Consider the following 26,573-nt stretch of genomic DNA (forward strand, 5'->3'; position numbering starts at 1 on the left):
AATGGAGATAAGGCTATTGAGCCAGAAATTCCTAGAAAAGTACTGAGATCATTCAACCTGAATTTTGTCAAGCTTGGGAGTCTGCCGTTTTGTGTGTATGTTTGCATATAGCTTGGAAAATCACAAATAATAATAATAATAATAACAACAACAACAACAATAACAATAATAAAATATTTATTTATATCCCGCCTCTTCCGTTTTGGGGATCGAGGCAAGTAACAGCAAAGTTTATACAATATACAACAAGCTCTTCATGACTTACAGAATTAACTGTTATCTGTCTGTTAGCAGTAGCCAATCAACTGCTATTATAGAAGGATGCTCTTTTTGATTAAAACTTCTTGAACATTTGCAATTCTAAGCAAGTTACGTTGAACAAAGCAAACCTTACTTTATGCATAGGATTGTTCTGGGCTATAAACTAAGAATAGTCAGCTTCAGAAAGCTAGTTGGATTTCTGTTAGCGTTGCTCTTAATTGTACAGCTTTCCCATCCTAATGAGAAGACATCATATTGGAAAGCTGACATCTCAATGTTCCTTCTCCTTTTCTAGGAATAGAAATGCTCTAGACTGCAAGCAGGCAGATGGTATTATTAATGCAGAGGTACTGTTTGTCCCACTGTTTGTGGGAGTGCGGGATTATCATACTGCCATAGCAATGTTTCTGAGCAAACGTACTAGTTTAAACACTGACCACAGATGAATAGTAATTTGGTCTATCTCCTCTGCCTGGTCCTCTTGACTGCTTTTCTTTTCTCAGCAAGAGGAAAGTAAGATGTTAGTAAAAGCTTGTATTACTGAACTGAGTGTTCATTATCAGAGCAAGGCCTGCTTTACTTCTTTCCAGGATGATTCTGTCCATTATCAAAGGCTTTCTGTTTAAAGAACAGGAAGGAAGATAACTTGTGGAATGTCCTGTTAATTTTTATTTAAAATAAATTTATGCTCCACTTTGCAAAATAATCATAGGGTTATTTTAAAAATAAACTCCTTTGTATAAGTTGGAAACAATAAAGTGTCACAGCAAACACTAACATTTATAAATTAAAATCATTAATTAAATTTCATTGAGTTTTTAAAAAATGGTTACAATGTTTCTTGAGAGATGGGAGGCTTTGCCAGGGATCAAAATCAGCAGTATATGCACCAGGAGAGCATTCTGCCAATGGAAGTAACAACCACAGCTGCATCACTTGCTGCACTGGGTATGAGCCTTCAGAAATAGCATCAGTCAAAGGCAGGCTGATATGGGAAGTTTTTTCAGACCAAAGCTGTGTGTGTATATGTGCCTTCAAGTCACTTGCTGATCTGTGGCAACCCCATCAATTTCATATGTTTTTCTTACACAAGGCAAAGTAATTTTGCCTGTTGCTTCCTCTGAAATACAGCCTACAGCACTTGCTATTCATTGACAGTTTCCTATCCAAGTACTAACTATGGCTGACCCTCCTGAGCTTCCAGGATCAGACAGACAGGATCACACCAAGACATTGAAAACCATGAAGGTTTTTTCACATGACAACCAGGCATGGAAAAAAGGTATCTACCCCAGGCATACAAATGTTGCTTTGGCCTTTGTTCATTTTAGCTAACTTAGGCCCTGAACAAACTGGCACACAAGTACGTACTCTGTACGTACTAGGGTTGCCTGGGGGCATCTCTCTTAGATGCCTGCAACCCTAGTACGTACGGAATACGTACAAAATTGCAGCGCCCTGTTCACATGGACACCGCCATTTTGATGTAACGAACGCCTAGCGTCCACACGTCGCGGTGCCCAGGTGACGTTGCGAGTGCACCAATGGTGCACTCCAGCGTCACTTGCACGCCGCAAAAAGAAGCTGTTTTTTGTGGCTTCTTTTTCCGCTGCCGGGAAGCCTCGCCGTTTGGAGGCTGAGGCTTCCTGCTGGCGGAAATGGAGGTGGCGGCAGACCGCCCTTTTTGGGCGGTCTGTATACTGCCTTTGGCTCCATAAAGATAGGCCAAAATAAATGATGCATGCATCCTTAGTGTTCAGTAGCTGTGCCAAAGCTGCGCTCCAGTCCTTAGGACTAGATCGTGGCTTTGGTGCAACTTCCGGACTCTTAGGATGCATGCATCATTTAAACAGCATACCTCCAAAGTGACCAGAAGCAGCTTTTTTTTTGGCTTGTCTGTATGGGGCCTTAGCTGGAGTAGTATACCACCTAAAAACATTATATATTAGTTTTCTTTCAATCTGTTACTTAAAGTGAATTTTATGGTTCCTTTACCAATGCCGGGCTTTGAAGGATTTGAATATGTAATTTGTATATTTTTGTCAGCTTTTTGGGGTTAAAGTCAGCCAGAGTTATTACATTAAAGAAAAAGGCTGTAATTGCTGCTATTACAGTGGGCCTTTGGTATCCTTTGGGATTTGGTTTCAGGATCCCCAGTGGATAACCAAATCTGTGGATGTTCATGTCCGATTAAATACAGTGGATAGTAAAATGATATCCCTTATATAAAATGGAAAAATCAAGGCTTGCTTTTTGAAATTTATATATTTTTGTATATTTTAAAGCTGTGGATACTTGAATCCATGGATAATGAATCCGTGGATATGAAGGGCCAACTGTATAGTCACTATGTTCTTTACTTTGTCCTTACATCCTTTTTGACAGGTGCATAGTTTTGTTAGCACTGCCAGCACCTGGTAGCCCTGCCAACACATTTTACAGTAGTTCCCTTCTTATCCATCCAGTCTGTAGGGTGAGCACAGACAGTTACACCTGCTGAAATTTTGGAAGTTCTTTAGCATAATTTTCCTTTACTTTGTTCTTTAGTTCCTTTGTTACATGTCCAATAGTTTTGCCCTGGAGTTATCCACAGTCATATCAAAATAGTTTTGGCCCCAAAGCCTACCTTCAACTTATACATGAGGTCAACTTACAGTTAAGAACATATATGGTAAATTTTGAAAACATACGTTATAAAAGCATACAGAGAAATAATTAGGATAGAGTGAAGTGAAAAGTAGAAATTTTATAGTATCAGTATATTGTTGTTGTTGTATGCCTTTAGGTTACTTATATGGCAACCCTAATGTGGCTGTATCACATAGTTTTCTTGATTTTTTTCAGAGGGAGTTTACTCTTGCCTTCCTCCGAGGCTGAGAGAATGTAACATGCCTAAGGGTCACACGATGGCATTCCATGACTGAGCAGGGATTCAAATTCTGGCCTCCTAGAGTCCTAGTCCGACATCCAAATCACTACACAATGATGGCTCAGTACATTGGTTACACTTAATCTGAATGTCTCAGTGTGCTTACTGTTCAAAAGATAGCAAATGACACTCCATATAGGTGAAAAAAACCACTATTGATTGTCTCATAATGATAACCTCATTAGTATACAAGCTGGAATCAGTAGTGACCTTCTAATCCATCTGATCTCTTTCATTATCAACTTACGTAAATTCTGCTAATATTTTTTTTCTTCCACTTCAACATAGGAAATCTATACCTGAAAGTCATGTTCCACATGTAGTTGCAGACGTGCATCCTTTTTGTACTCATTCTGTCCACGTTGAATTGTCTGAATGCTGATGGAGATACTTGTTGATGCTTAAATTCAGTAGTTCTGTAGCTCAGCTAGCAGTGGTTTGCAAGTATAAACATCATCTTGGGATTGAATGCTGTTATTAATTTAGTATTCTGTTTTTGCTAAAGAGGCCTCCTATCACCTAAACAATTTATATTTTCTTCCTTTCTAGTGCTTTTTTAAAAAATGGTTTGTGTTTTTCACTATTTTAAAAAAATAATTTACTGACTTTTCAACTTTTTTATTTTATGAATTTTAACTACCATATACAGTTTGACCCTCTATATCCATGGATTTTTTATTCCTGGATTCAAGCATCCACAGCTTGAAAATACTAAAAAAAAAGTATGCATTCTAAATAGCAAACCTTGATTTTCCATTTTATATTAGAGACACCATTTTTCCTTTTCCATTATATTAAATGGGACTTGAGCATCCACAGATTTTGTTATCCACAGGGGGTCCTGGAACCAAACCCCAGTAAATAACAAGGACCCACTGTATACTTGTCTATAAGTCTAAAAATTTATGTCCAAAAATTGACCCCAAAATCCCAGGTTGACTTATTTACAGGTCACAATGGTAATGTGATAGCAGCTCATTCAGATTTCCCCATGTGGTGCGGAAAGGAGTTTATTTTTTTCTGTAGCCAAGCAGAAAGAGTCCTGGGTCACTGATTGATATTGCTGTTCGTTTAAGAGCATCTGGCTGAAACGAAAGCTGAAATGATGAAGCAAAAAGCCTCAATGAGAGTCTCTCTTGCCATACTCACACAAACACATACTGAAGGAGCCTCCAAGTTTTACCGTTGACCTATCCACAGGTCATGGCAAAATCCAGAATTTTGGCCCCAAAACGTGACCTTGACTTACGCATGAGGTTGCCTTGAGTTGAGTGGAGTTTATATATGGTATATCATAGAATCATAGAATCGTAGAGTTGGAAGAGACCACTAGGGCCATCCAGTCCAACCCCCTGCCATGCAGGAAATCCAAATCAAAGCAGCCCTGACAGATGGCCATATATATATATATATATACACACACACACACACACACACACACACACACACACCCTTTATAGTAAGCAGTTTTGAGTCCTAAACTGGGAAAATGGGGGATATAAATAGATATAACAGCAACAATGACAGCAATAACAAAGTTTGAATTACTGTTCTAAACATCTCATTCAGACCAAAGCTGTCAATAAAAACACGTGAACAGAGTGCATTCTGCATCATTTGAAATCTCCCTTATTGAAGCTGAATAGTAACATATGTGAAACTCATGTGTCTAATCTTTAAATAACAATTTATTCTCTCTCCTTTTTTTGCTTGTACTGTACAATCATTGCCTGTTCTAATAATACCATTCTCCTTCAGGCTGTATATGCATTGCTGGCAAACAACTTTGATAATGTTCTAGATGTGTGTGTGTGTGGATTCAAGTAGCCTATCTGCTTACAGCGACCCCATATTTGATGCCTTCTAATTAACTTCATTGTTATGGCAGAAATGGTTAAATGGTTAGAGAGCACTATTAATCACTTACACCTATGTGCATACTTGATGGTTTTGTTTATGTAATACACTTAGTTGAAAAGATAATTTGGTATAATGAAAAACAGTCTGAACTATTCAAATTATGCAGAAAGCCATCAAATGAAAAAGCTCACGTTTTAGAGATTTAAAGGTTAAGTATGTCTAAATACCGTAAAGGCATCAATATCTGATCATGGAAGCTAAGCAAGGTCAGCTCTGGTTAGTACTTGAGTGGGAGGCTACCAACAAATACCAGGTGCTGTAGGTTATATTTTAGAGGAAGGAACTGACAATACCACCTCTCAGTATTTCTTGCCTAAGAAAACCCTGGGAAATTCATGCGCTTGCCATACGTTGACAGGCAACTCAAAGGCACCTATGCATGCACACAATATCAAGTATAAACAGAGCAATATAATGATGTTGTTGTTGTGTGCCTCCAAGTTTATTCCAGCAACCTAATCCTTGAATGTGGGTTTTAACATGGGTTCTATTTTTCCAAAGTGATTTATGAGCTAAAGGAAGGAACTAGTCTTCATTCCTATGCAACCTCTTCAGCCAGAACCTCAAGACGGGCAGATTTCTTACTGTACATAAGATATTAAAATTGTGTGAAATGTGTCTTTTGAGAAATAATTTCAAAATTATTTTGGAAGTAAGACATTGTTGGAAGCCTAGAACTGTGTGACTGTTTTCACTGTTTTAACAAGGCTGAAGTAGAAATAATGGGAAGGGTTTTGTGCAAACCTGGACAGGTAGAAGCAGCTTGGTGTGACTGTGTGTTTAAATGGCTATTAGCATTTGGGGGCAGAGAATGGTAGCTCATGCACAGCTCATTTTTGTGTACCAAAGCAATTTGCTTTGGTACAGAGCAACGTGAGAAACCTTGGGCATTACAGTAGTGACCAAAAACACATTACAAATTTGTACAGTTTATTAATTGACATTTTAATGTTTTTGTGATCTAACTCTGCCTTTTGCTCTACTTTGATTCTCAAACTTTAGTAGTGTGTCTGTTGTTTTCTTTTGACCTCTGATAAAGCTGAGAGATATTTTGAGATGGATCTCACTTTTGTGGCTATTATTGAGGTTGAGCTGAAAAAACTGTAGAGGATGTGCTTCAGCCACAAAGATAATACTTCAAATAGCTTTGCTTTTCATGCCACACCTCATTCCAGGTGCATAAGACATGACAACCAACTCTGACCTTATAGCCAAGAAGGCTTTGCAAAACCTGTTGGTAGTGATTGTAGGGTGTGTGTATGAATTTGAATGTCACAATCCTTCCTAGGAGTGGTTTCAGAACAACCTTAGGGGTTTGTTGCTCCATATATGGCAAAACAAATTTTATTGTATTAGAAAACTGAAATATTGCAAAGTCAGATTTAGGTTTTTCTCGTACCAATTCAAATAAATTTGTTCAAGGACTTAACTCAGGTATCTTTTGGGTATCATGACCTTGGGGCAAGTCTCATACTCCCAGCCTCAGGAGAAGGCAATGGCAAACCTCCTCTAAAAAATCTTTCCAAGAAGACCCCATGATAGGTCCATCTTGTTCCATTTAAATTAGGTCTTGCCAAACCAGTACCTTTGTTAGCAACCGAATGAAAAGACCGTGGCCACTTTCTGTATATGATGGCTATGATATTTTCTGTGTGGTTGAGGAATATCACTTTCACATTTATCTGTGCTGAAATTCAGTGCTCTTCCATGGTACTATAATGGGTAGGTTAAAAAAAAATGGAAAAACTCTCTAGGAACATATCTTTAATAATAATACTATATTTTAAAATTTTCTCTGAATTTATAGCAAAAATAAAACCTTAGTAGATATTTCCTCTCCTTCATTATTTATTGTCACCACTGAGCTCACCAGTATTATCCTTTGGAAATCTCTTCTTCTTTCTATTTCCTATTTCAGGGAGGACCCCTATGTGCAATCACCAAATGCATTACTGCCAGGGCCAGGGCCTATAGCCATGAGGTCCATCTTGATGCAGAGAAATTTAAAGTTATAACTATTAGTAAGTGAACATGTTTAGAGGCAGTGAATCTGCTGTGAGAAGAGTCTGTGCACTGAAGTGGTTAGTTGGTAACCCTTATGAGAGTATAATGATTATATGATGATCATAATGAAGATGGAGCAAGCTTGTTTTCTGCTGCACCAGAGAATAGGACACGTAAAAATGGATGCAAGCTGCAGGAAAAGAGATTCCACCTAAACATTAGGAGGAACTTCCTGGCAGGAAGAGCTGTTCGACAGTGGGACACGCTCCCTTGGCATGTGGTGGAGTCTCCTTCCTTGGAGGTCTTTAAACAGAGATTGGATGGCCATCTGTCAAGGGTGCTTTGATCGTGAGTTTTTGCATGGCAAGGGGTTGGACTGGATGGCCCTTGTGGTCTCTTCCAACTCTATGATATTCAAAGAACATAGCCATGTTTGTCTGTATCAGTATACAAAGGGATCTTGTCACCTTTGGAGACAAACGAAGAGAGGTTTGTAGCATAAGCTTTTGTAGACTCAGTCTACTTCTGATGAAGTAGACTGAGTCTATGAAAACCTGTGCTGCAACCATCTCTCAGGCCCAAAGACACGGCAGAAATAATCCAATTTGGGACACTTAACTTCCCAGGCTCAATGCTAGGGAATTCTGGGAACTGTAGTTTTGTGAAACATTTAGCCTTCTCTGTCAGAGAGCTCTGGTGCCACAATAAACTACAATTCCCATGATACTGTAGCATGGAGCCAGGGCAATTAAAGCGGTTTCAAACTGGATTATGTGTGCAGTATATTTATGATCTCTGTTAGTCTAAAAGGTGATGTGAGATCTCTTTGTGTGGTATGATGGGTTATAGATAGCTGACCCCTGAAATATGTTGTGGTGCAGAATGTTGTATAATGGTTTAAATTTCAGTCCTGGTATTCCTAATATTTTAAATAAAAATCTATGTCATAGAACAGGGTGAAACAAGCTGATTTCTTTATATGTTTCTCTATAATTTTCTGTTTCTTCCAGGCCCAAATAGCCTTCCTTCAAGGGGAAAGAAAAGGTCAAGAGAATTTGAAGAAGGATCTAGTGCGGAGAATAAAAATGCTGGAATATGCTCTTAAACAAGAAAGGTACTGTGGTTAGTTACTTATTTCTTGAAAGATTAACTGTGAATACAGGAATCCTTTCTGTGTTAGAATTGCAACACTAACTTCTAAGCATTATTCCTTCCACCTTCAGGAAAAGAGATTCCACCTGAACATTAGGAGGAACTTCCTGACAGTGAGGGCTGTTCGACAGTGGAATGCACTCCCTCGGAGGGTGATAGAGTCTCCTTCCTTGGAGGTCTTTAAACAGAGGCTTGATGGCCATCTGTCAGGGATGCTTTGATTTGGATTTCCTGCATGGCAGGGGGTTGGACTAGATGGCCCTAGTGGTCTCTTCCAACTCTGTGATTCTATGATTCTATGATTCTATGATTCTACCTCAAAATAATAAACTATGAAATACAGTTGGCCCTCTACATTTGTGGCTTTGACTTTTGTGGTTTTGATTATTTGTGGTTTTGACTAATATGTTCTCTTTAGGAATCTCTAAGTCCTCCAGTGCAATTCTACTGGACGTTGACCATAGAGTTGTGCTGAAGAACCTAGAGGTTCCTAGAGGAAACACTTCTCTTGGTGTTCGTAGGCCCTCCAGTATGATTCTGGAAGATGGTGACCATAGAGTTACACTGGAGGACCTGGAGATTCCTAGAGAGGTGTTCTCTCTTATTTGCAGTTACATGGGGGCTCTTCATCCCAGTGAATGCGGAGGGACTACTGTAGTCTTTAACTGTATGTATTTTTTTCAACAGAAACAATATACAGTCCTCCATTTTCGCAGGGGATCCATTCCGGATCCCTTCCCCCAAGAAAACTGAGGCTTGCGCATATCCGAGCCCCATAGGCTTGAATGGGGTACATGCCCACGAGTGTCCACAGGGCATATGTTGTGGGGGTGCGCCCCATTGGAAAGAACAGATGTTGCTCCTCCGTTAGGATTCATGGTCATGGATCTGAGATCTGCGAGTTAGGAGGGGCGACTACTTGTAAAAGAACATCTATGACTAAATTATGCATATAATTTCAGAATATGTATTCAGACTAACACTGCTCACATTAAAGGGATTGGAAATCACCTATCCAAGTTAATTAAAAAAAACTTTTAAGATTTAAAAAAAAGGAAGAATTTAATAGGCATTTTGATAATATAGAACTACATATGAAGTAGATAAGGAACTGTTCAAATTACAGTTTTAAGTAGTTCCTACAGTATCGGCTAGTAAGAGACATATAATCTGCAATAAATTCTGGGGAAGTCTGGGTGAGAAAGTCAGCAAATTGCAAATGTTCCTTTTGAAATGCCACTTCAATAGATGACCAGTGCACTTGTTGATAAAACATTATTGACAAGTGCACAATCTATATTGGAACAAATAATTTGAACTGATGTATGATGTCATATGAGCTGTTCATTGCTGACATAGCTGAACTGTGAGAGAGCCTGCAGCATAATTAAATTATAATTTAAAGAAATAATTCACCCAGAAAAAGCCTGGAGGGCTAAATAGCTGTCAGGTTATATGAACTGTAATGTGGAAAATAATCAGAAAGATTACCTAGAATACTTCCTAGAAATTGCATATCTTGTTTCTGGTAGTGACACAGTAAAATCTAGACAAATTAAAAGAAAAATCTGTCATGGTGACTTGTATGAGGTCCATTTGACATGCTCTGGTCTAGTTAGCTGGTTGCAATTAAGTCTTATTGAAGGCATATGTATTTAATAATAATTAATAATTTGTTTTATTTATATACCGCTATTCCAAAGATCATAGCGGTGAACAGCAAGTAAGCTAATTAGCAAGTAAGCTAATTTGCCCCCAACAATCTGGGTACTCATTTTAGCAACCTCGGAAGGATGCAAGCCTGAGTCGAGCTTGGGCCCTTTTGCTGGTCTTGAACTCGCAACCTTGTGGTTTTGAGTGAATAGCTGCAGTACAGGCATTTAACCACTGCGCCATACAGGGCATATGTATTTAAATTAGAAATGTTGAACTTTTACTGTTCATTCCAATGAGACATCCAGCCCAATCCAGTTCATGTTTATTTGAAAGTTAATTCCATTGATTTCACCAGGGTTTAACTTCCTAGTAAGGGTGCTTAGAATGGAATCTTCATCACAGCAAGCCATTTGATTACATGGACTGTTACGTTTGCTTAGGACCATTACTGTCTCCTAGGTAGGCCAGGGGTGGGAAATGTAGGGCTTTACACATGTTTTGGACTGCAACTCCCATCAATCCTAAACACAGCTAGTGATCAGAGATTATGGGAGCTGTAGTCAAGCAGCTTTTTAAAGGATCCATGTTCTTATTTCCTGGTTTAGAACCTAACTCTGTGTATTCATATGTGCAGTACTTAGCTTTTAAGTGAAATGCATATTTGTCACATATATATGGCTTTCCTACATGAAACTACAGGAAACTTAGCATGAAGCAGCCCTAAAATTGCAATTGGAGAGAAAATCAGAGTGGTACAAAGTTACAAAATTATATAAGAATGATTAAGGGGAGGCCTTGTGTTGTTATTACAAATCTATCACCTATAAAAAAGCTAATAACAGAGTAGCAACTTTTTGGTGGGAGGGGGCTTTTTGAAAGCCCATTCCTATTTGTTTTTAATAGGAAGGTTGTTTACAATCAGTTCAGCATCTGAACCATTTCAACAAAGGCAACAACACCTGATGCTTGCACATTTTAGAATATGTAATTTTATAGTGTTAATACTTCCGCTGCACAGGCTAAAAATTAAAACATACAGCTGTTTTGTAGTGATGTCAGAACTGAAAATAATGTCACCTCTGTAATTAGATAATCAGTTTAATTTTTGTGTAGCTGTTCCCAAAGTGAGCTCACATGCTGGTGAGTTCATATTAAAGCATTAGTGAGAACTACATTTACTGAATATCTTGAATTTGCAAGAAAGATGCATTTGTTAGAAGTATGGAAAGCCTAAACATTTGAGCTGACTGAATGGAAACTGTGGTCTCTGACAGTAAAGCCAAAGCTGTTGAAAGCTGTTTTTGTCGTTCCCCTCAGTTTCAGATTCCATTGAAGGGAGTTGTACAAGAAAAATATGAGGTATTCTTAGGAACACAGAATGATCTCCATGTGAACCTTCCTTCTCCTCCTCTCACTCTTCCGACTGAGGGAACAAACATGCCTAGTAGTGAGTGACAAGCAGACAACCACTGAAAAGTAGCCTATAAGAGCTGTAGCTACTACACTCCCAAAAATAACTCTGTTCAAGCTCATTGTTGCAAAAACGCAATTGGTTACCAAAGTTCATGACTTCCTAGCTCTGATACTAATTGAGTCCACCATTCTGTTAACATAGTGACCAATCAGTTGGCAATGGGGATATCTACAGTCAGATTATGAGTACAATAGAACTCTTCCTCCTGTGTTCCCCAGGAGTTGGTATTTGCAGCTATACTATTTCTAGTACTGCAAGGAAGCATATCCATCCTGAGTAGTGGTCATTGATAGCCTTATTGTCTGTGATTTTGACTAATGCTCTTTCAAGTTGGAAGCCAGCACTGCATCTTGTGGCTTCAAATTTCAGTTTAAGAGTGCACTCTGTGAAGAAGATACTTTATTTTTTCTAGCTGAGCTAGATGCTGATGCTGAGTTTTCCACACCATGAATTTTATGTGCTTTTTCCATATCATGCCCGCCCTACAATAAGGGAGTAGTTTTTCCTCCTAAGAACAGTTTCAGACACTGTAACATTTATATACTCCAGCACTTAGATAATTTTGCTCGCCCTTCCAAAGAATAAAAACCTACTCTTCTACTCATTGGTTGTCCTATAAAGATCTCCTTGATAAAAAAAAGGGGAGTTTAAACCCCTGCTTCAAATGAAGAAAGAAAATCTTCTAGAAGATTGGTATCTACATAGACAGTTATGAGAGTGATATAAAATAGACAAAGAAAATATAAATTTAAAAGAAAAGTCAGAAATTGATGAAATAATATTTGATGATAAACAAGGTCATATGTCCAAATATTATAAACTTATAAACAAAAGACTACTGGAACAAGAAACAATCAAAGACACAATGCTGAAGTGGGCTGTAGAAGTAGGAAAAAATATAGATCTAGAAAAATGGGAAAAAACGTGGCGTGACAGCAATAGATTTTCCCTATGTCAAAACTATAAGGAAAACTTTCTTAAGATGTTCCATCACTGGTACATGTCGCCGAATAAACTGAATTTGATTTATAAAACTGGAGATACAAAGTGCTGGAAGTGCCAAAAGTCCAATGCTAACTTTTTTCATATGTGGTGGAGATGCAGATCAGCACTAACGTATTGGAAGAATATCCACTCTATTATGTCAGAGATATTGCAGAGTCCAATTCCTTTCGACCCTTTACTATTTCTCTTAAATATGACGACTACAATAGTAGATAAAGAAAAAGAACGAAAAAATAAACGCATAATTATATATATGGTTACATCTGCAAGAATGGTATATGCCAAACTATGGAAAAAACCAACAATACCAACTGAAGATGAATGGCTCTATATATTATATGAAGCAATGGAGATGGATATACTGACAGCTCGAATGAAAAACTATAAAACAGAGGCAATAAATGAAAGAGAGGAAGAATGGGGAGGTGTGAGGAAATATAGAGAGAGGGGGAGGAAAGAGGGAGACGGAGAACTAAGATCGTGGGAATATTTGGTTTATCTCATATGCTTAACAGGACTATAATTTAATTAAATGCTGTATGTACCTAAACCGATAAAGCACAGAGCCGATAAGGATATAAATTCTACAATATATCTCAAGAGATGTAGAGTGGATATCGCAAATGTACTAGAACTGTAAGTCCCAAATCCTTTTTTTCTTTCTTTTGATACGCCACAGTTATCTTTCTGAAATAGGAAACACGTGATAAGAAGGAATATGAGGAGTAAATAACACTCTGGAAGATTTATAAATATTGGGAAAAGCTTAACATATGATCTCTTTTGTTTTTTATGTTTGGCTAGATATGCTAAGTTTAATAAGAACTACTGGATATAGTAGTTTGAGTATATTCCATATTTATTATGGAATATACTCAAATTCTGTATTAAGGCAGGCCCATATTTATTATATAGTGGGCTTTTGGTATCTGCTGGATTTTGGTTCCATGACCCTCCATGGAGAACAAAATCCATGGATGCTCCAGTCTCATTGTATAAGTCCCTTATATAAAATGGCAAATGAAGGTTCACTTTTTTTTGAATTTATACATTTTATTTTATTTTATTTTATTTTTTTCAAAGCATGGATGCTTGAATCCATGGATTAAAAATATATGGATATGGAGTGCTCACTGTACATTTTAATGTTGGCACATATTTATGAACTGAGACCTGTGCCTACACTTTCTGTTCATAAAGAGGCTTTTATACAAACTAGACAGCTATTATGGCCTTTTTTCATGTATTACTTTCAGAGTCTGTAAACCTGCCCATGGCGTATAGAGCATTCAAGAAAAATGTAGGACATAACAAAATAAAAGCTGAAATCACTAATATAAATATAAATTCATGCTTCTTAGTCATACTCAAAATGGAGAATATTTTGAAATTCTTCCTGCACAGAAGGTTGAAATGTAGGACATGTCCTGGGAAAGGAGGATGTCTGGCCACCCTTGGCAAGACATGAAAACATATATGAAGTTTTTCTCTTCTTCCCCTCCTCATTTTGTTCAGTCCTGTTTAAATTTTTAAAATTTTAAAATTGAAAACATGACTATTAATCTGCCAGACTGTTTGAACACTTCTTGATTGGAAACACTATTACTGAGTATTTAAGCTGATTAATTGCTTTTTTATTTCAGAAAGCAGAAATAACTTTTATATCAATATCAAATTATTTCCCCATCCATGGATTAAAAATATATGGATATGGAGTGCTCACTGTACATTTTAATGTTGGCACATATTTATGAACTGAGAGCTGTGCCTACACTTTCTGTTCATAAAGAGGCTTTTATACAAACTAGACAGCTATTATGGCCTTTTTCATGTATTACTTTCAGAGTCTGTTTCCAAACTTTTTATTTACTTATTATAAATAAACATAATAATCCCAAAGTGATGAACAATGATCCCATCTGATTCCAGAGTGATGTACAGTGAACTAAGTTAATTTTTTCTTTACAAACAGACTAAAAATGATTTTAAAAGCCAGTTTTAGAAATCAAATGTCAAATGAAGTAATGCAGTTTTGATTGTCCCCTAGAAAGTCAGAGAAAGCCCTGTGTAATGCAAATTTCACCAACCTAGGCTCTTCGGCTTGTGAGAAACGTAGCAGGAATTCTGATGATATCAAATTCATATGGGAACAGGCACTCTTTCAGCCTTATTGATGTTTTCTAAACTTTAGGTGATCTTTTAGAGAAGGACTGAAAAAACCTATATTTTTGCAAGACTTTGTGAAGAGAACAGTCCCTGTCTTTGTTTTACTTGGTGCTTTATCATCATTGCTTTGGCGCACTACAAAGTCAGTTCATAATTAGTGCAGTACAACCGTTTTTATTATATTTTGGATGTAGAAAAGAAGCTGAGGAGCAAGAGATGATTTGCGCAGGCATGCTTGCATAATGTAATTGATCCTAAATTATTTAAGGTGTAGTTTCTTTAACATCCACCAGGTTGCAGTATCTGTTCTTATATATTTCAAGCATTTAACACTGTCAATATTTTTTCTAGGAAATAAAATGATAAGGTGCACTGTTGTTGTTTTTGTTTTGAACATGAGGTCTGACTCACCTCCATGCCTATATGGTAGATTTTCAAAATAAGGAAATTTTTTATATGTAATAGTACTGGAAAGAGTGTTCTGTTTCATGGCAGAATAATATGAAAAATAGTGCAGAGCTGGAAATCTTTTGCATTTTGTGAAGTCATTTGGGGAATTATTCTGCACAAAAATATACTTTTTCAGTGCAAACCCCCCCACATGTTTTCTACCCAGAAACATTTTTGGGGTAGTGAAAACATGTTGTTATACAGGAGACAATGTGTTTAGCTTAGACAATACTGTTTCCTGCCTAGGAAACACATTTTGGCACATAATCTTTTTTTTGTGTTTCTATGTAGACTAATGCCCCCAGAGGCAATACCTTTCACGAACTGTGCAGAAATCTTCATTTTCTCCTGCAGGAGAGAGAATACTGAGGAAGTTACTCATAATTCCACGTGAGGACAAAATAAAGACAAGATTCTTCACATATATGCCTTTTGAGTTATGTTTCTAGTAAGGAATGCAAGAAACCTCTCCTTGAGAGAGGTCCTGCCTCTGTGCTTTTCCTGGCAGCATTGATTGTTTATTTATCTTAGCTTGGCAGCAGCTTCTACCTTTTCTCTTCATGTCTGGCAGACTTTCTAGGCACTGCTGGACTGGATTTTTCAGATCTTTTGATTGCAGGTTTGGCAGCCAAACTGGCCTTTTTCTGTAGGAGTTAGCCTTGCAAGATTCATTTATGCATTGTTATTTGTTCATATGCCAAGCATGTCTAAATGACAGACAGTAATGGGCTTGTGATATTTCTAGGATTTAAAAAATGATTTTGAGAAGACATTTTCAGGAAAGTTGCCATGGGAAGGGGGTTACTGTGAGTAACTTTAAAAGAGGACAAGCTCATATACAAAATGGTTTTCTCTTTCTCTTATAGAGCTAAATACCACAAATTAAAGTATGGCACTGAGCTGAATCAGGGGGACATGAAACCTCCCAACTATGATTCAGGTAAGAAATTATTTGTTTGGCAGAAACAACTGGGCAGAAGACAAAGCTGAACTAGTATTAGTGAAACCCTCCTGTTGTGTTTGCATCTTCAGAAGACAAAGCTGTCGTTTTGTGCTGACTTAGCCTGATGTGGGTGCAACAGGCACCAGGATTTAGGGATCAGGCATGAGCTGTAGGATTGTTCACACTTCGCTGATCTGCATGTGCATCCCTCCCTCCTATTCTGTCTGCTCAATCTTAAAATTAACCTCTGTGGTTTTTGTCAGTGGCTTAAGTAAAACTTGGTATGTCCTAAAATCTGTTGTAAGTACGCTGTTCATCCAGATTCTCAAAGACAATTTAAAAATTTCACCTGTGTTCATTATAAAATTAGGGCAGGAATAATATAATATCAAGGTAGTGGAAATTTGATTGCAAGAGAGCAGAGTGAGAATGCCTTACCTGATCTCTAAATCATAGCACCAGCATTGTTCAAACTGACCTTGCTTTTTTTCTCTGTTAAAACAGAGCCAGTTTGGTCAATACTGATACCATGATTTATTCTGTAAAATTTACAGCATAAAAACAACTCTTGTGAAGCAACCTAATAAGTTTCTTACTGCTTTGCTCTAGTGTGGATTTAGGATGTTTTCAGCAGGACATGTATACAAACATGCTAATCTGTGTTTCTGTCTTTTCAACCCATCCATTTTTACATAAGCAAAGAGCTTATAATAAATACGAGCATACCTGTTGCTTCTAGATTCCTAGAATCTCATCAGTATAAATAGTTTTCTCTCAGTCTGTGTTTTTCTTGATACATATGTTTGAATAAGTGAAGCAAATAAACCAGAGCTTGAAATCTAATTCATCAAAGCTTCATTTTTTTTGTTCTGAATAATGATGCATGATTTAAACTTGTTCTCTGTTCATATAGTTCCTTGATTGCTGCAATCCTTCATTGTGAGAGTATAAGAAATAAATGCATATTCTATAGATATAAGTGAATCGGTGTGATGATTACTTACTTGCCTTTCTTACACATGCTAAAATGTGCCATGTTCTGAGTAAAGGGAAATCCACAAATGTCTGAGAATGAAGAAATGCTAATGGGCTGATGTCCAATATATTTATTTTATTATTATTTTTCCCTATGCAGTGTTTTGCTGCAGTATTCTAACTCAGCTGTTCTTAAACTTTTATTTACCGTGAACCCCCTTTAAATTCGTTTCGTTGTGGTGGACCACCAAGATTCTAGGACACCTTTCCTCCTCTTTTCCTCCACCAAAACAGAGGAGTGGGATACCTTTGGAGAGGGTGGATTTTTGGGATATGTGATGAACGACTTTTTAATTTTTTTTTATGCTGTCCCCCTCCCTCTTTGTGCTTTCTGACTGCCAAAGACTTCTTGGATATACAGTATCTCCACTGCTTTGTGTTTGTCAGTAGTATTGTCAAGTGGCACAAAGAGTTGGGATTTTGTTTACATATGGCCATGCATATGTATGCACATGAAATGGGGAGGGATTAAGCTTGCTTCTCATTCCTCCACTCCATGCACTGTTTTGATGCACACTGGGGGGAGGGGGGGAATTTCCTGAAGACAGAGCTTCACACACGGGCATGAGCTCACACATACACACAAAATATTTTCTTGTGCTCACAGACATACTGAGTGTGGCTCCCTTTGCTCTAGAATCGCTTCTGCTGCTGCTCCCAATCCTGCTGGTCATGCCAGCCTACCCACCTCTCATTATCTCCCTTTGCCTTTGGTTTTATGCACAGTGGTAACCTGAAAGCTTATCATTCAGCACATTTTTTTCACTCCAGTGAAAGGAGGCAGAAGGGAGGGATGGGAGGAAGCCAGAGAGCCATAGAGTGGGGAAGCATGTCCGGCCAGGGCTGCAGAGATGTGTTTGCTGCAGGGGTGTCTCCTTGCTATGTGTTTATTATACTAGTTTTAATCTTTCAGATGAAGGGAATGAAACTGAATTCCAGTCACAGCCAAATAGTCAACTGATATGGAAACAAGGACGGCAGTTGCTCAGACAGTAAGTTACCATAAAGTTATTCCTGTTGTATAAATAAACTCCTCTGTGCATGGTCATTCTTTACATATTACTCCAGACAGAGTGCATCCTTGAAAAGATTTACATAATTAAGATACATTAGTATCAGTATTTACTAAAGGCATCTTCAGTCAGTTTCTGGCTACAGGTGTGTTTGACAGTACATATGTTACAATTATATTTCTTCCGAACAACTCCCTTATGATTGCTCTAAGATAAAAGGTGAACTCCTAACTACAACATCTGGATGCTGATACATGTTTCTGCCAGAAGAGCAGCTTCTTTTTTTAGGAGTGCCATAATGACGCTCACGCGCCATGACACCACCACTTCCGGCAAGTGCCGTTTAGGTGTGCAGACATGTATGGATGCCCAGCCTGCCGGAGCCCTAAAATAGGCCCCGGGCTGATGCTTTGTACTGGGCCTATGTTAGTATTTAAATAAAAAGGAAAACTAGAAGGTAATACAGTGACGCAGAATGACCAGTTAGCATAATAGGAATTCCTATAAAATTTCGTGGTCTCTTTGCTGAAGTCTTTGCAACATTTTGTTGGAAATGTGTTTATAAAAGTCAGCAGTTTGGATCTGGAGGAAGAAGAGAGAAAGGAGGTAATTTTTGCACATTTCCCACTTTATCTTGCAAACCACTTCTAATGTTGCCCAAACCTTTGGAGCAACCTTTTAAGGAGATTTAGGGGAAGGATGCATAGGTGAAAATCAGCTCTGCTATTCTTTATGAAGTTCTGAATGAAATTCATTGGGATTATATTCAAGGAATGTTGTGGTTAAAAATGTGTGAAGATTTTTCCCCTTTTGACTAACATAATGAATAACGTATTTGTGTATACATGGATAGCAAAGCTGTTTGCTTTTCTGGGGACTGTAGAGGCTGGTACTGCAAGAGACAATCCCCTCTGCAGCTGGTACAAGATGATTTGCAAGCCTGGTGTGTCAGCAGCACACAACCACATTCTTTTTCCTACCACTTAACTGTTGATCATTTCTGGGTGGATCGTAGCTGTTCAATGCAACATCTTTGACACCACCGAGACCTGACGTAATTTCTGTTCACTCAGATACCTCCAAGAGGTGGGATACACAGACACGATACTGGATGTGAAGTCAAAACGGGTACGGACTTTGCTGGGTCTCTCAAGTGATGGGCCAGAAAGGGATAATGACAAAAACCAAGAATCAATGGTGAATGGCACAGATGCAGAGATTAAAGAAAAGGTGATGATTGGGTAAGTGTTGTGATAATGAGATAATACCAGAAGTACCAATTATGCTCTTAAAGAAATCTACTTAAGTTAAAGTTTCCAGTAATGTAGTATGTAACAGCAATAAGACAAGACATTCAAACAGTGTGCATACACACAAACATATGCTATGGGGTGATGGTGATTGTGTCTAGGAAATAGGCTTCTCTCCTCCCATTTCTATTTCTTGTAAGGAATACAACTATATAGGGACCTCACATTTTTATATATGCATCATTTAGCAAAATTAGTGAGGGTTCCCCCACCCCTACTCTAACAGTGTATTGTAGTCATCAAGTTTGGCTAAAACTATTGAGTCTTTGACTAATCTGTTTTTCAGATACTGTGTAAATCTTGAAAGGAATGCTCTGTCTTAACATTGCTGTTCACCTCCCAATATGTCATTACAATAATTCAGTGTATTAATATGATAAAAGTTAGTAGCTCACTTCTGCTGATCAGTTTAGAACAGATACAGTACAAATGGAAAGAGGAAGAGGAATATCATTAAACTGTTTGTATGAAAAACCTTGGATCCAGGAAAACAGTAGTCTCTTTATTTTTCTTCTGGGACAGTTGTGATGATGAGAGTTTGCTTTTATTTACTTATCAGAGTAGTTATAAATCAGTGAGAGGAAAAAGTACCAGACAACAAAGTACTTTTTAAAGCGCAAGTCTTTTATTTATTGTTCCTCAAAGTAGCGTAAGAGTGTCAAAATGCTTCCTCAAAGAAGAAGTATTTGTTTTGTCTGTAGAACCTTTTATGCAAGCCAATGTATTTGCCAATGTACAGATCCCGGTGAAAACTTTTACACTCGAGCATCATGTGATTTGGAATGCATCCTGGAAGATTTCACGTCCATCAGTGGAAACATTATTTTGATAGTTTGACAGATATAATCCTACTCACATATATTTCATAATGTTTTATGAATGAAATGTTGCTCTTCTTCAGATCAGCGCCCTACTTTTATAAAAGATAAGTACCACAGTTCAGCATGAACTCAAGAAGGGGTACTAAAAATGTAACCTTTATTAACATCTAGCTTTTCCAGTGTTTGCTGTGAATGTCAAGGATGCATTTTGCATTAACATTTTTTTGGTAGAAGAAAAACAGCAAATGAAACTGCCTTATCAGTTTGGGCATAGCTTTGTGTGGTATGCCAATTTTCATTTTAATCCCTACTTCTTTATTTTAATAATTTTACCTTTCCCTATGCAAGTTGAGTAAATAGTTCGGGAACAGCATAATGTGGATGGGATGGGAGCCAAAAATATTTAAATTCTGTTCTTTACAAAATCTGATTGTATTGGAGAAATATTGTGAACATCTGCATTATGCCAGGTAGTATGTTGAGATGTTTTATAAAACAATATGTGGTTTTTTGTTTTTTAAATATATGTTAAATATATTTCAAGTATTTTGCATATATTCTATACAATTTAAATGGTTGTAACTGATGGAGTCTGTTAGGTACATTTCAACTAGGCATTCTTGTAGAAAGATGGATGATTTAAATATGTTCATACAAGTGATCAAATATGATGACTTGTGAAGGAACTTTGCAGTAATAATGATGTTACTTGGAAACCTACTTTTTAGCAAATTTGAGAGTTTATTATTTTAATTTTAAATGCTGCTGTCAGATCAGGTTTTAAACCTGGAGCTTTCTGTGTGTTTATCCTTTTCCACATTGGTTCTCATTATTTAACACCTATGAACTTGAATGCATCAAAATACTCCCACTAGCCTAAAGAGGAGACTTGAACTTCCCCTCATTTTCTGTTGATACAGTACTTGAAGTCTCCTATCTCAGATCAAATTTTGTGTTTAAGGATCCTCCAATACTGAAGAGAAGGTATAGATGCCAGCACAAGCAGGAGAAAGCAGAAAACCTTCTCTTTGCTAGTAGAACATTAGTTAGGGTTCTTTGGATTCAAGACCCTCCCTTTCTTACTGCCTTCTTTTGTTACTGGCAATGTGATTTCAGCTATTCCGGGATCATGTGGTTACCATGATAACATCAAACAGTCAATTAGAGGAAGGGTAGTATTATGAGGTCAGTGCAAACTGCAGATCAGTTCCTGACCCTGTGCTATAAAAGGCCTTTTGGCAGCACCATATGACAATCTAATTTGGCTATTTGACAAAAGAAGTCAGTTCAGAATATGAAAGCATTTTACTCATACTGAAAATGGTAGCAGGAAGACGGTCTTGCTGTACATATACAATGCACCCTATACAGCTTCCAGCATACGCTGGAAGTTGCTCTGGAAGAAGTTGTGCCATGCACCAGAAAAAGCAATGGCACACGTGCCCATGTGGGTATATGTGTCCCAGAATTGATGACCCACATAAGGGAAGGAACCACTGTATTTATCTGTGTTTGTAACACTCTCCTTTATGGGATGAAAAGGCAAAATGTAGTATAGGCTAAACCAGGGTGACCAGATGACATAACCGCAAAGGAGGACAAGGCACTGCAAAATTATTATTATTATTATTATTATTATTATTATTATTATTATTATTATGCTTTATTTATACAGCGCTGTAGATTTACACAGCACTGTACATACAAACAATAAAATAGATAAAAGTAAACCTGCCCATGGCGTATAGAGCATTCAAGAAAAATGTAGGACATAACAAAATAAAAGCTGAAATCACTAATATAAATATAAATTCATGCTTCTTAGTCATACTCAAAATGGAGAATATTTTGAAATTCTTCCTGCACAGAAGGTTGAAATGTAGGACATGTCCTGGGAAAGGAGGATGTCTGGCCACCCTTGGCAAGACATGAAAACATATATGAAGTTTTTCTCTTCTTCCCCTCCTCATTTTGTTCAGTCCTGTTTAAATTTTTAAAATTTTAAAATTGAAAACATGACTATTAATCTGCCAGACTGTTTGAACACTTCTTGATTGGAAACACTATTACTGAGTATTTAAGCTGATTAATTGCTTTTTTATTTCAGAAAGCAGAAATAACTTTTATATCAATATCAAATTATTTCCCCATCCATGCCTTCTCAGATGGTTTACAGCAGTGATATCTTTCACTCCCTCCATCCTCTCAAATATTCATCTGGCTATGAATTTCAGAGAATATTTTTAAAAAACACTATACAATTGAAGTCCTGCTTTTAATTGAGGTGATTCAGTATAAAGAGTATTGAAGGGATTCTATAAGCATTATTTTCTGTTACTAATAATGAACAAACATAATTGTGTATTGGAGTGGAGTTGGGTAAGAAGACTCTTTCTTTTAAAAAATACAAAGTATGATAATTCCTTAGATTGTATTGTGTGTTTCAGTATTATCATGCAATATATTCATGGTTATTTAGACAGTGAACTTAAAATGTGTCTGCATAATTTATTGAGCTACATGTATGAAAGGGAATTCTGAATGTTTTCTTAACTTAAAGCTAATTGCTTGGCATGGTAAATAATGCCTCTGCTACACTTGTAGCTTAACAGTGTTATCTCATCTTTTTCTTCATGTCTTCTGTTCTCACGTATCTGCTAGTGTGTAAAGTCTACATGTAGTGGAGAATACAGTCATCCTGTGTGCACCTGCCCCAGTTCTGGGCCTGCTTCATGTTAACACAGCTATGGTGTTCCTCAGAGTTCAGAACTACCAGAATCTATTGGCCACATATGAATTATCATTATATCTCAATTTTATGTATATAGGATTTCATGTGCATAGATCCCTTTTAAGTGTTAATCCAATACCAGGGCAAACATGGGTTGTAACTTTGTTCTGCTGCCACATGTGGACACTTTCAGAAGATATGAATACTATGTGATGTTTCTACAGTATGGTGCTGTCTGGCTGCAAAAAAGATATGTATTGATTGACTTTGTATGTGCGTTCTCTACATTTTCTGAGACACTTGCGCTTACTGGAGAGAAAGCACCATCAAACTCCCTGGGGCTCACATCTAAATAAATATGTGTAGGAATGTACTGTCCTGTTAGTGTATTTATAATATAAATAGGAAAAAATGTTACTAGATTTTGGAAACGGTAGCTTTGCTTATTTCAACTGGTGTTCAGTTGGCTCCCTTTATAGTCTTCCCAAGTGACCTTTACAGAGAGTGCATTAATGATAACCTTTTCCTTGTGTTACTGTTTCTTTTAACATAATGAAAAAGCTTATCTGCATAGCCTCCTAGTATACGTCCAAGTTATATAGCAAAAAAATTCGTGATAAAACATTATTGTTATTGTTGTTGTTGTGTACAGGAATACTATTTAACTATCTCAATTTTAGTTGAGAGTTATTGAATAATCATGGTTAAATGAAGCATTGATTATGAGAGTCTTATACATTCAATGCATGTTAAGTAATAAAATCACTGAAACTTTGGATAAAGGAAAGTTATTGTACAGCATCCATACATGTTATTCTGATTCTTCTATCTAGTTGTGTTTCATATGTTTTGTTTTCCTTTACTTTCTGGAACATGAATTTAGCAACATAAAACAAATCATATTGTCCTAATGGTCTACGTGTAATATTCTTTTGGTGAAACTTTGAAGCTTTCTCCCCCGTCCTCCCCACTTCAGCCCTTCTGACTATTTGAATGCTGACTCTGGAAGGAAGGGGGCTGCTATGGAGGATTGCCTTCCTTCCAGTTCTGCTAGAGGCCACTATTCCATCTAGTGGGTGTCTACTTTTGGATCTTGCCCAGATCCAAAATTTTGTCACATTGTGCTTAATAAAACAGAGTGAAGAGAAGCATAAGTAACTTATGTTGCTTTTTTCATGTAGGAAACCAGATTTGACAGATTCTGCCTCTCTGCTAGAGACATTTAAATTCCTTGAAAATGCTGCGGCAGAATTTAGTGATGAAGATGAAGATGACGATGTTGATGGAAGAGAGAGAACAATCATGGATACTTCAACGGTGGGCGGAGAATTCTAGTCATAAAATAAGGCATGCAGTGAAGGGAACTTGTGTTATCTTGATATAATGCAACAGGTATACATAGAGATCCTTCTCTGTGGGCGCAAAATACAAGGACAAAATTGTAACACTTTCACTTACAAGCCAGTTTTACACAATCTTTGGTATGAGAGCCCACATTTTTCTACAAGAAGGATTTCTCCAGTTTGAATAAGTTGTCAGTTCAATAAGTTTGTGTGTGAGCTAGAGGGAGAGAGGATGAGAGGATGAGAGACCAAGATCAATGCTAATTGTGGGAAGAGAAAAACCCTATTAATTTCTTAACATTGGACTGATAAGAAGTGCAGCTTGGCTTCCTTCTTGCTTCTCAGATCTGTGTTTTAAATACAGCAAATATAGATTGCACATTGGTTGAATAAATTCCTCAGTATAGTAAAGGTTATAAAACACATTAGTTAGAATTTCATTTAAATTCAAACTGAAAAGCTTGCTTTCATTTTCATTACTTGGAGGATACAGAGTGGAAAATTATGTGGTTGTTTAATTTTACTTTCTATCTTTTATAGATTGTAAGAAAAAGGGTGGTGTCTGATAATAGTGAAGACAGAGATACTGAAGAAGCACTGAAAGAGTTTGATTTTTTTGGCCACATCTGATGAAGGAGATGGAGAATCTAGAAGCTCAGGAGATGGTACAGACTGGGGTAAGGAACTGAAAATAACCTTGTTTAAAGACAACAGTTACCTGAGCCTGCAGCATCCTTATGGAATTGTTTGTGTAGTTCAGAATAAACACAGGTCCTTTTGTTTTCTTTTCGTCTTTGTTTTCCATCTAGTAGTTCCCCCCCCCCCTCAAAATTATTAACTACCTTTTATAGTTTGAATTGTAGGCTGTAACTCTCTATACCCTGTTTGATAAGGACTTTTTTCCTTGGGATGTTATTCAAACTTCACACAAAAGATCCTGCTAACTCCTTTAAGTGCACAGTAGATAGTGCCTAACCTATATAGTGGGGACTGATTGTGAACCAAGGTAAGTTTGACGCAATGTTAAAAAAGTATAAGTCATACATCTGTCATAAGTATGTATGTGCATCAGTTGTTCATCAAGAAAGAAGCAATAATCACTTAATTCAAGGTATTCTTCTCATAATACACATGGTGACTGAGACCTAGGTCAACCCTTCTTAATACAGTCAGCCCTTGACATCCATGGATTCAAGTATCCACCATTTGAAAACACTTTTAAAATATATAAATTCCAAAAAGAAATCTTGATTTATATAAGGGACACCATTTTAATACACTATTGCTTTTAATGAGACTTGAGCATCCACAGATTTTGGTATCCATGAGGGGTCCTGGAACCAAATCCCTGTGGAGACCAAGGGCCCATTTATATTATATTTAATAGGCTCTATAGAATCTGTCTATTAGCTTTATGACTACAGTTAGACAATACAGTATAAACATCTGAGATGGGGAGTAAGATAAATGTGGCAGCAGTTGTGAATATAAACATAAAGTAGTCATATGGGAGTTGGAGGTACATCTGTATTGCTCCTAAATCCAGTTATGATCCAGCACAAAAACATTTGTTCTCTGATCTTTCCCATGTTCGTTGGGAATATGTCGGTCTGCCATGGTCCTATTATGTAATAATTGCTCTTAAAATGAAATCAGTTGGCCCGTTTTTATATTCTGAATTTTTACTGAAGAGTTCCTTGAAGTATTCTGTGTTTTATCTCCTACAGTGGATAAACACAATGTTTGATATGTGTTATCTTTATTAACTGTTTCTTTTTTTAATTAATTTTTATTGGTAAAAAATTGTACTATAGATTGTATAATATATGAAATGTACATTCAAAAATTTCTTTCCCCCATCCCCCCTTTCCTATTCCACTTACCCGTTATCAGATTTTCTAATACCTTAGCATTAAACCAGCTCTTCTTGTTTCTTCCTCTCTTTCTACCTCTTTTTTTTCTTTCTCTTATCTCACTATCCTTTATGCTATTTTATTCTTTCAAAGATTGTGTAATAAGCTTAAATGTTTTCTATACCTATCTCTCCTTCTGTTAAACCACATTCCAATAATATATCATTTTACTTTCTTTATTAACTGTTTCTGAAGCATCTGGCTACAAACACATTTGCTGGATGGTTTTTCGTAATCCAAGTATAAACTCATGTTTCTCTATGCTTTGGGTTGTTCCTGAGGAGAAATTTCTTACTAAGTCTTCTATGTTTTGTTTTTGGTTTGTATCTTGCTTCTTTTATTTTGGGGTATTTTTCCTTTGTCATCCTTTTTTAGCCATGACTCTTCCAGTTGCATCATGTTTGGCCATTTCCTTTATTATTGCCTTTGCAGGCAAAATTAAATTAG

General features: G+C 37.1%; 1 protein-coding gene across 1 annotated transcript in view; it reads left to right on the forward strand.

Moving 5' to 3' along the window:
- STRN (striatin) overlaps nt 1-26,573 on the forward strand; it is a 54,433-nt gene that overhangs the window by 4,026 nt on the left and 23,834 nt on the right. The window contains 7 exon segments of the mRNA XM_042465921.1: nt 8,125-8,228; nt 15,884-15,957; nt 17,909-17,987; nt 19,082-19,249; nt 24,052-24,187; nt 24,754-24,825; nt 24,827-24,890. Coding sequence (XP_042321855.1) covers nt 8,125-8,228; nt 15,884-15,957; nt 17,909-17,987; nt 19,082-19,249; nt 24,052-24,187; nt 24,754-24,825; nt 24,827-24,890 — 697 coding nt within the window.

This window comes from Sceloporus undulatus, chromosome 1, assembly GCF_019175285.1.
Source record: "Sceloporus undulatus isolate JIND9_A2432 ecotype Alabama chromosome 1, SceUnd_v1.1, whole genome shotgun sequence".
NCBI classification, from domain to species: domain Eukaryota; kingdom Metazoa; phylum Chordata; class Lepidosauria; order Squamata; family Phrynosomatidae; genus Sceloporus; species Sceloporus undulatus.